General features: G+C 40.3%; 1 protein-coding gene across 4 annotated transcripts in view; it reads left to right on the top strand.

Moving 5' to 3' along the window:
- Positions 1–845: 845 nt before the first annotated feature.
- Positions 846–16,261, top strand: part of UHRF2 (ubiquitin like with PHD and ring finger domains 2) — a 75,519-nt gene continuing 60,103 nt past the window's right edge. Inside the window, exons 1-3 of one of the 4 annotated variants that reach the window (XM_022573683.3) lie at positions 846–1,357; positions 7,061–7,294; positions 15,430–15,689. In XM_022573683.3, coding sequence (XP_022429391.1) covers positions 1,205–1,357; positions 7,061–7,294; positions 15,430–15,689 — 647 coding nt within the window. In that variant the 5' untranslated portion in view covers positions 846–1,204. The remainder of the gene's footprint in view (positions 1,358–7,060; positions 7,295–15,429; positions 15,690–16,261) is intronic. The other 3 variants (XR_002644533.3, XM_022573681.3, XM_022573682.3) reach the window with 3 other exon arrangements.

The following is a 16,261-nucleotide window of genomic DNA, read 5'->3' as shown; positions in this document are numbered from 1 at the left end:
CCCTGCTTGGGCCTATTTCGGAGAATTTATTCCTGGTAGGCTCTCTAGAAGTCCTTTTCGGAGGTGTGTAATTTTGCATCCTTTAAAAGCGTTTTGCATGACCCCGCAACCCCTTAGGCCAAATGCTCACTAACCCGGAAGGTCCACAAACGGAAACCGCGAGAGGCCCTCCGGGCGGCGGCACCAACGCCTCCGTGGCCCGAGGTCCGGTTGTGAGCGCAGCAGGCCCGTAGAGGGCGATCCCAGCCGACCCCGCAGCCTGCAGGCCTAAGGCCGCCACCTCGGCCCAGCGGCGGGAAACCCCAGGAAGCTGGTTTCCGCGCGAAGGCAGCATTCGGGCCGGCGGGAAACGAGTTCGCGAAGCAGAAGGGTCCCCAAGGCCTTTCCTGGGTGGCCGGCCCCACCAGGCCGCGTGGCTGGCGGTGTCTGGCTGAGCGCGGTGAAACGGGTTCATTTCCTTACATGCTTTCTCACAAATTTAGGCCGCGCCCGCGCGCACGCACACCGCTTTTCATGATCATACAAGTGCACGTCAGAGTTTCTCATCTTTGGTGTGTTTTTGGGACCACAGAACCGAATCGGCTAAGCCTGAGGAGTCGCTCGCGCCCTGGGTCGCGAAACCGAGACCAAGGGTGCAACCCATGTGGGCGGCCTTGTAACCGCCAGACACCCGAAGACTAGAGGGCGTGCCCAGGGCCCAGGTGCACGCTGAGGCGCAAGTAACGGCTCTCGGCGGCCCCGCCCCTCCGCCCCGCCCTCCCCGCACCCGCCCATTTTAGTTCCCTCATGTCTATAGCCACTTCCCTGGTCGCTTCCTCTTTAAGGCGGAGCCCGGCGTAGATCTCGCGAGAACCGGGTTGGCGCCGTGACCTCCATGTGGGAGCTAGAGCTCTATAAGTAAACACTCCGCGCGGTGCAGACAAGGCTGTTTCCCATTTGTGAGGCGGGGGCTGCGAAAGCAGCCGCGCTTCCGACTGGTTCCGGTTTCCTTCCCTCCTCAGCTCTCTTAGGTGGGCTCGCGGTCTAGTATTCGCCGCCGCCTGTCGGGCCCGGCGTCTGGTCGGTCTTCCTCGCTTGTGCGCGCGCTCGCCCGCCAGCCGCGGAGAGCCAGAGCAGCCGGGGAAGCGGCGCGGGCCGGGCGGGGCGCGGCCCCCGGAGCGCAGGGGGAGACAAAGCGAAGCCGGCCCCTTCTCCCGGCGCCGAGATGTGGATCCAGGTTCGCACCATCGACGGCTCCCAGACGCGCACCATTGAGGACGTGTCTCGGAAAGCCACAATTGAGGAGCTGCGCGAACGGGTGTGGGCGCTGTTCGACGTGCGGCCCGAGTGCCAGCGCCTCTTCTACCGGGGCAAACAGGTGAGGCGCGCCCACCGCACCCCTCTGGAAGCCGGAGCAAGGACAGCGGGGCGCCACGGGGTTGCGTGGGCTGGGCGGGCCGGAGTGCTTGGTGCACGGCGCACGCAGAGCGCACCTAGCTCCACTTCGGGTGGGCAACCCGCGAGACTCAGAGTGCGGCCCTGCGCCCGCCTACGGGGCCTAGCGGGGTCCTGGCCGGCCCCTTTGCAGGTGCGCTCGGCGGGGGCGCCTCGAGCGCCGAGACCTCACCGCCCTTACCAAGCGGGTCAGCCTCCGCAGGCACAGCCCGCTAGAGCGCCTGGGTTCCCTCGCTTCCCGCGCTTGGTGGGGTCCGGGGCCCCTGCAGGGCGGGGACGGCAGCAGGCTCTGGCGGCCATGCCGAAGTGCGGGTGGGGAGGGTCGGAGGCCCCCGCTCCCGGCCGCGCTGACCCGGCTCACGGCTCGTATCGCTTCCGTATCTCTGCCGGGCTCCCGGCTCCCAAATAGGAGGGGAAACATACATTGCTCCCTCTGGGGCTCAAGACCCGAAGTCTGCCTCCTTACTGTGGAAGTGATTTATATATACTGAAGATTCGAAGTGTTTACAGAACTTCTGGCACTCGTTTCCCTCACCTTTTTTCCTAGAATCGAATCTGTTGTGGGGTAGATTAGAGACCTGGGCTGAAGAAGCTGTTGATGTAACCCGGGACAGGTTTAAACTGCCCAGTGTTTGCCAGGGGGGTTGTTCGCAGAGTGAAAAGCAGTGTAAAATATTCGTTTTGCTCTTATTTTTCACTTTCTAATTAGACCCCTCACTCAAGCTTTTAACACAGCAATTGGAGCATAGCCAGCGGTACATACTTGAAGGCTGAAAGTGTTTTTTGGCGGTGAGGGTGTCTGTGGGCGTCGCTGGTAGTTGAACAGTTTAGCCTTGGTCTGGTCCATTGAAGAAGATTTTTCCTACTCACATGGCCTGTACCTAGAGACCCAGACCCATCCTATTTTATTGCCTTTTTTAAAAAAACAAAAACAAAAACGTTAATCCACTAAAGAAGTTGGCATCCTCCAGTTGGTAGATCCTGTGGTTTGAAATAAGTGTAACTCTCTTTGATTTGGTAGAAGTAGCCGTTTTCCTACAGCCAAAGGGTTTGATAGGAATATTTTTCTCCCCTTCCTAGTTACCCTTTGAAACCTGCCCAGAAATTTCAGAGTAACAAGATTACACTCTGAGAAAGAGACAGGGTTTTTTTTGTTTTCAAGTAAACGATAGCATCTTTGATATGTGTTAGTAGCCAGTTTTATATTGATCTTCTAGTGTTAGACTTGTAAAAACAGCTGTTCAATTTAGTTGTAAACTTTGCTTTAGAAATAAATGTATGTGTATTAAAAACTATGTAGCTTTATATTGCTATGCCTCCAGTGGCTAACACCTTTTTATCTTTTGGTCAAAAGTGAAAAGCATGTAATCAAGTTTATTGAATTTTATTTTCTAGCTAGGAACAATAGTACATGAATTCCTGGGATACTTTGGTGACTTCACCAGAGATAGAAATGAAGCGTGAAAATGTATTCCTGGGTGACACCCCTTACAGTCTAATTATCAAATATGATAAAAAGACAATGTGCACCTGGCTGTCTTTAGGAGAAGGTAGGGATTGGGATAAATTCAAGGCAACAGGGTACATTTTCAGGAAACCAGGAGGCTATTCCAGGTTCAGGGAAAAACTTGAGGATAACAACATTATGTATCTCCTAGCCCAGGACAGTTGATAACTCCCTACTTTGATTTCACTATAGGGATAAACCAGTAGGAATTAGTAATGGACCTTGGGTGCTGTACTTAGTTGGAGACAGAAGGAAGACATTGCTGAAGCTGTATTTGTTCCTTATGAGCTGACAGGTAGCCATGGCAGTGATTATTATCTCTATTCTCCTTTCCTCTTTGGTGTCCACAGTCCTTGGACAGGATAGTGTGTCCTACTACTGGATTGGTGTCACAGGGCTGCCCTTATCCTGTAAAATGCCTTTGTGCTTATTAGAAAAAGGCCACCCCTTCCTCAAGATGCCTTACTGCCACATAGTGAAAAATGTCATAAATAAAAACAAATTTCCAGTGTCCATGATGTAAGTGGTCTCTCCCCTACCTCCACCTTTGTATGTTAGGTCTGCCGCTTTTAATCCTTGGAAAACATCAGAATCACCTGTGGATATTTATTATAGATGCTCAGCTCACCCCAGAATTGCAAGTGGTTGAATTTAACAAGACCCCATGGGAGACTCTGATGAGCACCAGAGTTTGAAAATGAATGTTGAAGGATAGTCAGCCTCATACTAGTTTCTTACTGTTCAAAGTATGGTCCCTGGATCAGCAGGACCAACAGCATTAGCTTCACCTGGGAGCCTCACACCAGACCTACTGAAGTAGAATCTGTATTTTAACAAGGTCCCCAGGTGGTCTGTATGCAAATGAAGCTTGAGAAGCTCTGTAATTATGTGATTCTCTCTACTTTAGAGAGTCAGAATGGAGAGCCTCAATTCAGGGCTGTAAGTTCCAGTTAAAGTAGGGTAACCTCATTTGGATATTCTTCTCTGGGAAGTTGAGTTTGCACCCTGGGGGGTGGGGGTTTTTTTTAAGGAAGAGTTATATTGGTGGATCTATAAATCTTTTTGAGAATCCAGAGCTTTTCCTACTTCGAAAGGATTCTCTTCCCGCTTCTCTTTCCTTCCCTGTATCACTGTAGGGACTCTTAGAATAGATTGTAGATGTGGGGTATGAACCAGAACTGAAGAAAAGCTGAGTAGTTAGTTTCCTTTTGCCCCTGGACTCAGTTTTCACATGGGGTACAAAGTAAAAGTGTTTGCTTACTTAAAGGAGTGAGGGAGTGAGAGTGAGAGAGAAGGGAAGAGGGGGAGAGGAAGAGGCAGGAGTGTATATGCTGTGAAAGTGTAATGCCCTCCACCTGCATCCCTTATCATTAGCCCCTTGGGAATGACTTCTCTGCCTTCTCAGCCACTGCCAATTGGTGTTTGCTTCCTAGTTTTCCCTTGCATCACTGTTGCCGTTCTTACTGTTACCGGGAATTTCTTCAACCCAATTCAAGGAAAAAATTCTAGGACTAGTCCTGCCTCTCTAATATTGTAAATTCTGCAGCCCCATCTTCTAGGATGGCAGTTATCAAACATTTTCTGCTGTGAGACATTGATGGACTATAGTTAAATGCATGAAACCCATAGGTGTTTGTAATTTCCAAATTACCCAGTCCTTTTCTCCCCCACTCAGCATACTTTAAGTGCAGGTAATTTTCAATCTATACTTTCATTAAATTTGGGAGAACTTTAGTACTTATTCTTATTTTTTTTAGCTGTGCAGCTTGCAAGATCTTGGTTCCCTGACCAGGGATCAAACTTGGGCCCTCGGCAGTGAAAGCTCAGACTCCTAAGCACTGGACTGCCAGGGAATTTCCAGTACTTTTAAAATAACATTCCAACAGTCTTCGCAACTCTTCACAATAGCCTAACTCTGTGGAACTTTCAGTGTGGTGAATAATAATCACTGTTTCAGGAAAACTGGGAGGGTACCTATGAATTAGGAAGCACTATATAATCTGGGTAAAAGTCGCTATCCTAGCGAGCGTGAGTAATTGAGGAAAAGTGGTTACTTGTTATTGTGGGCCTAATTTCTATTACAGGGCTTCATGCCTTCATATGCTTAGTGCTTCACTATGACTTAAGATACTACTTTTCCTTTCAAACCAAGTCTCACTTTAAGCAGCTTATATTTACTCTGATCACTTCCTAGAAACTAGTCAGAGGGGTTGGGTATAAGAATGCCCCCAAGGTTCCTCTCACTGACACCTCAAATTTCAGTGGAAAAGTGTTTATGGAAATACTTTGGATTTCCAATTATTTCATCACCTTAACAGCTGTCTTCATTTTGGGGCATGCCCTACCAGTTAATTTGCATGTTCTGTGCTGTTAGTTTTTTCCCTACTTTGAACATGACATTTTTTTTTAGTTGTCATAATGTACAACAGCTGTATGTTTAATCAAAGTTACGCTTTTTCAGTTGTTACAGAATTGGTGTGTTCTTACTTGGGGGTGAGGGGGGAGGGAAGGGGATGCTGTTGGAGAAAGTCAAAATGAAGGTGTGAGTGTGTAGTTTTTTGCTTCTTGAGGTTTTCCCAGGAGTTCAGGATTAGGAGTTCTTGTTTTTTTAATCAGATAAGCCATGTTAACATCATGTCCCTATAAGGGCTTATCTGCTTACTGACTTGGAAGACTCCTTAGACTTATTTGAAATAAGCATGTTAACTAATCTGTGAGATAATGTCTCATTTAATTCCCCCACTGGAAAATTTGAATTTCTCAATCCCTTGTTCTGTTTAACGGTGTGAACACCTGTAGTGTGCAGGATTGTGCCAAGTGTATTCTTGGACCATTTGAATTAAAGTTACCTTACCTAGTACATTAGTAAGTTTGTCATTCAAGGACAGATTCTCATTCTTTTCTCTTTGGTTGACTTCTCACATATGGCTTTATTGTGTTAGAGCTATGAATGGTGACAGGTATTACATGCAAAGAGGGAAGAATGACTAGGGATTAAATTGGTAATGTTTCCGGGGAAATGGTAGCTCTGAACTTCAAGGAGTTTAGAGAAATGGCCAACTGACTTTTATAAAGAAACAAAATGGAGACTTAGTTTCCTAGGCCTTCCGTAACAAAGTACCAAACCCTAGGTGGGTTAAGACAACAAATTTATTGTCCAGCAGTTCTGGAAGCTGTAAGCCAGAACTCAGGTTGTCAGCAGGGCCATGCCATCTCTGGCTCTAAGGAAGAATCCTTCCTTGCTTCCTTTAGCTTGATGTTTGCTAGCAATCCTTGGTGTTCTTGGCTTGTAAATGTGTCACTCCAGTCATGTGGCTATTTTCTCCCCTTGTGTCTGTCCAAATTTAAACTTTTTATAAGGACACCAATCACAATGGATTAGGGCCCACCCTTTTCATCTAGTTTTAACTTGATTACATCTGTAAAGATCCTATTTCCAAATAAATAAGGTCTCATTCTGAGTTACTTGGGATTAGGACTTCACCGTATTTGGGAGGGGTTGGGGATGGGGCTGGTGGACGCCATTCAGTCCTTTATAGAGACCCTGCCAAAATATGGGTAAGTTGCAAGATAATTTATTCACTAGTCATCCTGGAATACTTTTCATAATACAACTTGATCACCTTTACAGAGAACTTTGAGCAAGTTGGAGTAGCATAAGCAAGAATTGTAATTATTCCTGCTTGAATTTTTTTTGCTTGATTTTTTAAAATTACTGCTTCAGAAAGATAAAATGGTTAAATGTCCTTATGAACACAAGGTCATAAAACAGTTCACTTTCAAAATTCACCTTTCTTGTAGATTCATTAAAATACACAAAACTGTTGAAGTTTAGAGTTTTTCTGCCTAGGTGATGAGGTCACAGCAGCAGTGATAACATTTTTGGTTTCAGTGGCTATCAGTTTTCCCTATAGTTGATATAGAATGATTCTTAAGAATTTATTGAGGTCCTGAAAAGATGCTGTCATCAGAGGCCATAGGAATGGCTTCACAGTGACTAAATTTCAGTGCTCTGTATTTTATTTTAATAATTTAGCTAGGACATTTGAGTAACTAAGGATGTAGAAAGATTGAGTTTTGAGAGAAGCATTTTAATCTTTTTCTATCCTTTTTTTCTAGTTAGAAAATGGATATACTTTATTTGATTATGATGTTGGACTGAATGATATAATTCAGCTGCTAGTTCGTCCAGACCCTGACCTTCCTAGCACATCTAAACAGACTGATGTACAGGCCAAACCCTGTTCTAATAGTCCACCTAAAGTAAAGAAAACCCCAAGGGTGGGACCTTCCGGTCAGCCGTCTACATCAACTCATGATTTTCTTATTGATCCTGGCATTGGACTATACAAGGTATGTTGTCTTCCTCAGACTTCTGGTTAATTGTGAGAATATAGATATGTTCTCTTCAGGGTGTTGTGAACAAGAAAACATTGATTGCTGTTTGAGAGTAAAGATTGGGCTGTTAATATTTTAACTTTTAAAAGTAATCTTGAAATACTAGTGAAAGATATATAGGCAAATGTATAAAATGTGTATGTACAGTACAGAGAATAATAAAGCAAACACCTGTGTAATTCCACGAAGGTTAAGTAGTTCCTTTTTAAAGCCTCCTGTGTGCCCCTACCAGAACACATCTCCCTCTCTTTCCCTAAGAGGTAAACTACTTGTTGTCACTTCTCTGGTCATTTTATTTTTCTTTAGTGTTAACTACTTATGTATGTATCTCTAAACAATGTTTTGTTTTGCCTGTATTTGAACTTTTACTTTTTTGCATATAGATATTTTATTTTTCACTATTATGTTATTCCGTTTTATTAACATGCCAGAATACATATATCTAATCCATGATTAATAGGTATTTGGGCTATTTCCAGTTTTAGCTGTTTTAAACTGTGCTGTTTTGAACCAACTATGTGTATCCTGGCATACATGTTCAAGAATTTCTTTAGGAATTTTTACCTAGAAATAAAAGTGCTGGTGGAACTTCAATGCATATTGTATCTGTAGATCAGCTTGGAGAATTGACATCTTTACAATGTTGAGTCCTTCATTCATGAATGATAGATGTCTCCATTAATTTAGATCTTTGGCATGTTTCTCAATTACTTTTCTGTTTACATACCTTTGACTTATTTCTATTAGCTTTGTTTTTGATGCAGTTACAAATGGTTGCCTTTTAAAATTGCGGTTTGTTTGGTATGTAGAAATGCAATTGATTTATTTATTGACCTTTGTTATCTAGCAACTTCTTCAAATTCTAGTAAATTTTGTGGGAATAATTGACAGTTTTGCTCCATCTTTTTCTATCCTTAATTCTTACTGGGTGGGATAAACTGGGACCCAAACTTAATTTTCAGAGCGTTTTCAAGGCAAAAAATTAAAGATTGGTAGACAAAATGAATTAAGAAAATGCAAATAGAGATCTATGGAAAAATGCAAACAGATCCATAAAAATGGAAAGAATCAAAACTGGCAAAGAGTTGTATCAAAGTACCTGGTCTGGCTACACTGATGAATTGCTTTAAACCCATGAAGATATCTAAATTGACCCACAAATGTAAAAAAAAAAAAAAAAAAAAAAAGGAAAGCTTTCATTTGTTCTGTAAATTTAGTGTAATACTGATACTTGAAACATGATAAAAAGCACACTAGTATCACTACATATTGATGTAAAACCTAAGTTATGTTTTACAAATAAAATTATAACTATTAGAAGACCATACCTTGACTAATTGTGGTTTGTCAGGAAGTGGGATAGTTCATTTTTAAGAAATATTTTAATATTTCATATTAATAAACCAAAGAAAACAAATGATCTGTTTTCTTCATCTAAATAAAAATTTGAATTCATTTCTGATATTTTAAAAAAATCCTTGTTAACAGGAACAGATGGAATAGATGAATATTTTAAACCACACCCAGCATCATGCTTAATGGTGGGGAAAAGCCACAAGCATCCCCATTAAAGACAGGAGCCAGACAAAGAAGCCCGTTAATGCTATTGTTTAACATCTTTCTAGAAGTGCTAGATGATACAGATAAGCAGAAAACAAAGTGTTGTAAATACTGGAGAAGGCAATCTTTACTTAGGAATACCTGGAAAGCTGAGAAGATACCTTAGAGCATTATGAGCCATCAGAAGAGTGGCTGTTGAAATACCAGTAACTTTCCTTACTATGATCATTTAGTAAAAGAAAAAAGTATAGTAACAAAACAAAAGTATGCGAATAAACTTACATGATATGCACAAAACTTACATAAATTAGTGCCTTATGTAGTGCTCACAGTTCAGATTGAATTGTTAATATTGAAAGCCCACTTGCCAAATTGTTGTCTATGTCACTCATTGATTTCATCACTCTTTCAGTTACCAAAACTTTCTACTTGATATTTTTTCACATTATTTTAAAAATAAACTTGTTAGTTTAGAACAGTTTTAGATTTACAGCATAATTGGAAGATACTACAGAGTTTCCATATATCCCACACCTGGTTTGCCCTGTTGTTAACATCTAACATTAGTGTGTGGCACGTTTGTTATAATTAATGAACCATATCTCCTTAGCTTGTACCTAATGTCTTTTATGTTCCAGAATCCCATCTAGGACACCATATTACATTTACATTAGTATTATACTAAGATAGTTGTCACGTCTCCTTAAGCTCCTCTTGGCTGTAGCAGTTTCTCAGACCTTGTATTTGATGATCTTGACAGTTTTGAGGAGTACTGGTCAGGTATTTTGTAAAATGCCATGTTAGGATTCATTTGCTTTCCTCATCATTAGACTGGATTTACATATTTTGGGAGGAAGAGCACAGAGGTGAAGTGCTATTTTCATCACATATCTAGGGCACTGTACTGTCGACATTCTATTTGGTGATTATAATTTAGGTTTTACGTCAGTAGTAACTTACTACTGTTGATGTGAACCATAATCACCCGGCCAAGGTGTAGTGTGTGTCACATTTCTTCACTGTCAGTTTACTTTCCCCCACCCCCCTTTACATACTTTTTTTTTTTTTGAGATGAAGTCATTATATGCAGCCCAAACTGCATGTAGTCAGATTATCTACAAAAATTATTGGGAATTCTTTTATGCGGGAGACTTGTCTCTTCATTTCCTCAGTCATTTATTGACATCAGTATGGATATTTTTTCTCCTGTGTCCCTTCCATATACCCCCATTATTTTGGGTTCCTTTGATTTTCGTTGAAGCGCTTTCTTTCTGGCACTAGCAGTAGCGCTTTTCTTTCGGGCTCATCTTGTAAGTTTCCTGCCCCAGTCCTGCAGTCAACCATTTCTCCAAGGAGCCTTGGTTCCTTTAATTGGAGAATGGTATTGGAAACTAAGATCTGGGCTCTAGGTGCTCCTTGCTACTGGGGTGTCCTTGTTTTTAGGGCCCTCAGCTGACAGAGCAAGGAAATACATGCAGTATGTATAATAACTCCTGTATATCCATGTATCTGTAATATTTATGTAACCATCTGTGTCCATATTAAGCTTACATTATTACATTTTAACTTTTAAGGGCAACAGTTTAGAAGCTGCTACTTTTGACTTGATTTGTTTTGGGCCATGTAGGTATGAATTTGTTTTCATAGGAGAGGACCAGCTTATGAATCTGCAGATCTGAGATTAAGAAAGGTTAAGTAGTTACGATCAATTTAAATTCTCTGTTTAGCACACTTCTCAATACCCAGTTGTGTCCCCTCCCCCAAACTAATTCAGACAAGCATCATGAGAAACTACTTCTCTTAGCAGATCTTTGCTTTTTATTTGCAGTGTTAGCACTTTGGCGGTCAACTATTTCTAGTACTTGGTTTTGTTTTTTAAACATCTCATATTTCATATTAATATATAGCATAGATGTTAAGGACTTGAGCTTTGTTGTCAGACTTGGTTTCAAATTTCAATTCAGCCACTTTCTGAGTTGGACAAATTTGGCAAGTAAGTACATTGTCTCCCTTTCCTCATTTAGAAATACACTTGGAACCTGGCATGTGAACTCTCAAAAGGCTACTGTTATTTGTAAAGTAATATGTTTAGTCAAAGCTGCACTTAACCTTCCTCTTTAGTTGAAGAGACTAACACAAACTTACTTGCTTTTTTGGATGAAGCTCGGTAATTGTCATAGATATTTGAAATTTTGACTAGTGACTTTTTCATATAGAAGGGTTTATTTCTGGATAATCCATTCATTGAATATTTAGATATTTAGTGTATATTTGTACTGGGTACTAGAAATGAGGAGTAAACAGATGATATTGCCCTCTGCCTTCATAATTATATTAGATATTCTTTTGGGCTAGCCTGAAAATGCTCAGAGGCTTCTACTTTTGACTTATTTTGAGTTTGCTTTGAATTTTGTCTGTTTTCCTTAGAGCGAGTCTCTGAATAGTGAGTATATCAAAATTTCATTAAATTTGTGTCTGAATCATTTAAAAATTGGGAGGTTTTTTTTTCCTCTTCATGAATTCTTGCCTATGTAATTTTTTGCTTTATAAAGATTTTTCTCTATGGATGAGCAAACAGATTTGGAGGCTTTCCCTTCCTTTTGCCTAAGAATATTTTTGGACCGTATGATAAGCAGGCACAAAAAGTGAATTTTCAAAGTAGTGTACTCAAAACAGACATAGGTAAACATTTAAACTTTAAGATGAAATTTTAATCTGAAGTTGTTATCCAGTATCAGTCTTGTTTTGCCCTATTTGATAACTTTGAGCGATATTTGGTCAATTTCAGATAGCTTTTCATACGTTGTAAGAAACCAGATATCACTATCATGTTTAGAAAGTCTCTGGAAGATTGCAGAGGCTGGGTCCATCCATTCCCATTGTACAACACATTGAATCACACTGGCTCTAGGAAGTAATTTTCTGAAACCAGGTGGACCTCTGATGCCTAAATTGGTTTTAATTCTGGTTTTTAGATGTGGAAGCTTTGTATGACTCATATCAGATCTTACTGTTGAAATGACTCATTCTGGCTTAAATAATAACTGTTTAGCATGATGATAGTAAGCTTTTAGGGCTTAGCTAAGTGTGTGGCACTGTTAAAACTTTTTACATGTCTATGCTTATTGTAGCAAATAAAGAGGAAAATTATCAGTAATTACTAAGTAAAAATCATGGATTTCCTATATTTCCTGTCTTTTGTCTATAGTGCAGTGCTGCTTTATTTAACCTTGTTGATCATGAAATGTAATAGACAACAAATAAGAGTAGAACTTAACAAGATATTATGAAGTCAGTGTCCATAAATACCACTCAAATTAAGAAATAGAACAGCAGTGTACGCCAGGAGCTTCTCATGTGCCCCTCTTGATTAAACTCCCTCCTCCCTAGTTGTAACTACTACCCAAACTTCTATGGTAGTCATTTCTTTACTTTTTATTAGCTTTAACCTTTTATTATACTTAACCTCTTAATAACCTTTAACCTATGTATGCATCGCTAATTTTCCTCTTTCTGAAGTTTATATAAATGGAACCGTATTGTGTTTTGATTTGTAACTCTGAAGAAACACGGTATAATGAGAGAATCATGTTCAGAGTTAGAGAAACCTTTATCAACTTAGCTCCCATTTCTAGCTGTGTATCTTCTGAGGGCAAGTGTATTTCGCTTCTGAACCTAATTGGAAAATAAGAATGACGTTGCATTGTAATTTTTAAAGGAGGTAACATATAACGTTAAATGGCTAATGTATTTACTGAATAAGCATGGTATGGTAATAAGACCGACCATACTATGAGTTTTAATAAGTTTTAACATAGGACATATGTTGATACTTAGTGGAAGGAGAGTTATTTCATTTGTTCCTACTATATGCTTGCTAGGTTGGCACATCATACAGATTTGTCACCTACTCTCAATATACTGCAAAGTATGTTACTTTATAAAAGAAGCTGAGGCTGGGACAGGTTAAGTAACTTGTTCAAGGTTACATCTAGTAGGTGATAAGCAAGGGCTTAAACTGAGGTTTATCTGCAGAGCTTGTGTGTTTTCCACAGAACATACAAAGTGCTACAGCTAGCTATGGTAATTTCTCAAGTATTTGCTCTTGGTACTGTTTTATTTTTTAATGATTTTTCCTTGCCTCTCATACTTGGGTTTTTTTTGTTTGTTTGGGTTTTTATCAAATACTTGGACATGAAAGACTCTTCTCTAAATGTGGCTACGGGCATATCTTGGAGATAATACGGGTTTGGCTCCAGACGACCGCAAAAAAGAATATCAGTAAAGAAGTCAAACAAGTTTTTTGTTTTCCAGTGCATACAAAAATTACATTTACACTATACTATAGCCTATTAAGTGTACAACAGCATAATTTCTTTTAAAAGTGTACATACCTTAATTTTAAAATGCTTTATTAAAAAATAACCATCTAAGCCTTCAGCAAGTCGTGATCTTTTTGCTGGTGGGAGGTCTTGCGTCCGTGTTGATGGCTGCTGGCTGATCCAGGGTGGTGGTGGCTGTGGCAGTTTCTTAATTAAGACAACAGTGAAACTTTGTCATAGATTGACTCTTCCTTTTACAAACAAGTTTTCTGTAGCATACAAGGCTGTTGGATAGCATTTTACTAACAGTAGAACTTCTTTCAAAATCGGAGTTGAGTCCTCTCAAACCCCACCACTGCTTTATCAACTAAGTTTATATAGTATTCTAAATCCTTTGCTGTTTCAACAATCTTTACAGCATCTTCAGCAGGAGTAGCTTCCATCTCAAGAAACTACTTTCTTTGCTCATCCATAAGAAGCAACTCCTTATCCATTCAAGTTTTACCATGAGATTACAGCAATTCACCCACATCTTCAGGATCCACTTCTAATTCTAGCTCTCTTGCTATTTCCATCACATTGAAGTCCTGAACCCCTCAAAGTCATCCATGAGGGTTGGAATCAATGTATTCTAAATCCTATTAATGTTGATATTTTGACCTCTTCCCATGAATCACAAATGTCCTTAATGGCATCGAGGACGGTCAATTCTTTCCAGAAGGTTTTCAGTCAGCTTTGCTGAGATCCATCAGAGGAATCACTATGGTAGCTATAGCCTTACAAAATGTATAGTAATGAATAGTAGCAAAAACATAAGCTTTAAGGTCAAGGTGTCTTCAAATCCTAGTTTTACATTTTATTAACTTTCATTTGGAGCAAGTTAACTTGTCAGAGCCTTTGTTTCCTTATCCTGTAAAATAAGATTTATTAATTATTAAGGTTAGTTAGACAAGCCTAACTAAAGGAGCCTTGCATAATACCTGGTATATGGGTATTAACTTCAGTACATACTAACCCCCACCCCTACCCCATGTGATACCATCCGTCAGAGTTCTGTTGGATACCTTAAGTGGTCTTAGACCCTCAGGAAGAGCTAGCTTGATTAGGTAATGATCTTGTATTAGTAATGTCTGGTTTTTTTCTTTTTAAAGAGTTTTTAAAAAGTTGAAGGGATGTCTCTTGGTTGTTGCTCCTGAAAGGGCTTTGACCTTTAGACCAATTCCCTCAGCGTTTTTAGGACAGGATTTTTTTTTTTTTTTTAACCCAATTCCTTAGGTAACTCTAAATTTCTCTGTCTTCTAATACTGTTTTCCTTTTGTTAGATTGTATGGTTTAGTTCTGGATCATCCACTAGAGTTGACTACATACATTTTGCATGTTTATAGCTCTGTTCGCTTTATATTTTCTTCGTTCTTTGAGGTACTAAATAATGCATTTGCTAGTGACTTGCTGTTGGTGGAACTTATCTCCATTTTGTATAGGTAGGTTCACTAGATTCTTTCCTTTGTACATGTGCGTAAGTCCCTCGTTTTCGAGTTTTATTTTCTGTTCAATACTGTGTTTTCTGGTTGGACTGACTGTAAATTATCTGTAGGATTCTGAAGAAATTAATGGAACAAATTAATATCACAGTCATAATACTTCAGAGTTCTGGCTTTTGGTTAGTGACTTTTTTTTTTTTTTGTGGTACGCGGGCGTCTCACTGTTGTGGCCTCTCCCGTTGGCGGAGCACAGGCTCCGGACGCACAGGCTCAGCGGCCATAGCTCACGGGCCCAGCCGCTCCGTGGCATGTGGGATCCTCCCAGACCGGGGCACGAACCTGTGTCCCCTGCATCGGCAGGTGGACTCTCAACTACTGTGCCACCAGGGAAGCCCTGTTAGTGACATTCTTAATGAATGAAATGCCAGAATAACTCTTGGGTACACAAGAATTATATTTTAAACGTCTAATATAGATATGGGTAAGGAATAGTTAAAGAAAATACCTATTTCATTGAAGGATATTGGGAGGAAAGTTAATTTTCGTATTAGTAAATAACAGTATAATCCAAAAAGAATAGTTCCGTTCTAATCTTTGAAATTACTTTAAACATGAATATCTGCAAATATTAACTATGATAACCCTCAAAATAACTTGAGTTATATTAATGTTTTTGAAGCAGTAGATGAAATTACGCTTCATTAACTAATTTTAAACTTTTTTTTAGGTAAATGAATTGGTGGATGCCAGAGATGTCGCCCTTGGTGCTTGGTTTGAAGCACGTATACATAGTGTTACTAGAGCTTCTGATGGACACTCACGTGGCAAAACTCCACTGAAGAATGGCAGTTCTTATAAAAGGACTAATGGAAATATAAATCATAATTCCAAAGAGAACACAAATAAATTGGACAATGTACCCTCTACGTCTAACTCAGATTCTGTTGCTGCTGCTGAAGACGTAATTTATCATATCGAGTATGATGAGTAAGTGCTCATGCTATTGAGGACTTCATTCATGTTTTTGTTTGTAGAAGCAAAAAAATCTTCCATCTCAAGATTGTTTTCAAATAATAGTCTTTCAGAAGAAATCATCTAGGGGTCATGTTCGGTCTAGTACCATTTGTTTTTGTTTGTTTAGTGGTTGTAATATAATAAGAGCTCCTCAACATTTAGCATCTGGCTCCTAAGTGGTTTGTTGTTTTGGGTATCCTAATACCTGGCTTAATTCAATATGTAAGGGTTTCTCTTTGGTCCTCTATTAGGGTTTTTGCTATGTATTTTAATAATATTCTAGAAAGTATATAACAGTGTGTAATGTAATAGCATTCATTCATTTATTTATTTATCTTGGCCACGCCGTGGGGCATGTGGGATCCTAGTTCCCCAACCAGGGATCGAACCCATGCCCCCTGCAGTGGAAGTGCAGAGTCTCAACCATCAGACAGCCAGGGAAATTCCTGTAATAGCCTTTAGAATGAGGTTGAAATATTTTCTAAAAGCTATTATTGGGATAATTCACATAAAATGTATACATTTAAAGGGTACAATTCACTGTT

Source organism: Delphinapterus leucas, chromosome 6 (assembly GCF_059928025.1).
Source record: "Delphinapterus leucas isolate spDelLeu-1000000601 "Yukka" chromosome 6, BTC_Dleu_Yukka2, whole genome shotgun sequence".
NCBI classification, from domain to species: domain Eukaryota; kingdom Metazoa; phylum Chordata; class Mammalia; order Artiodactyla; family Monodontidae; genus Delphinapterus; species Delphinapterus leucas.
The sequence above is the reverse complement of the archived record's forward strand: the minus strand, read 5'-3'. Positions and strand labels throughout refer to the sequence as shown.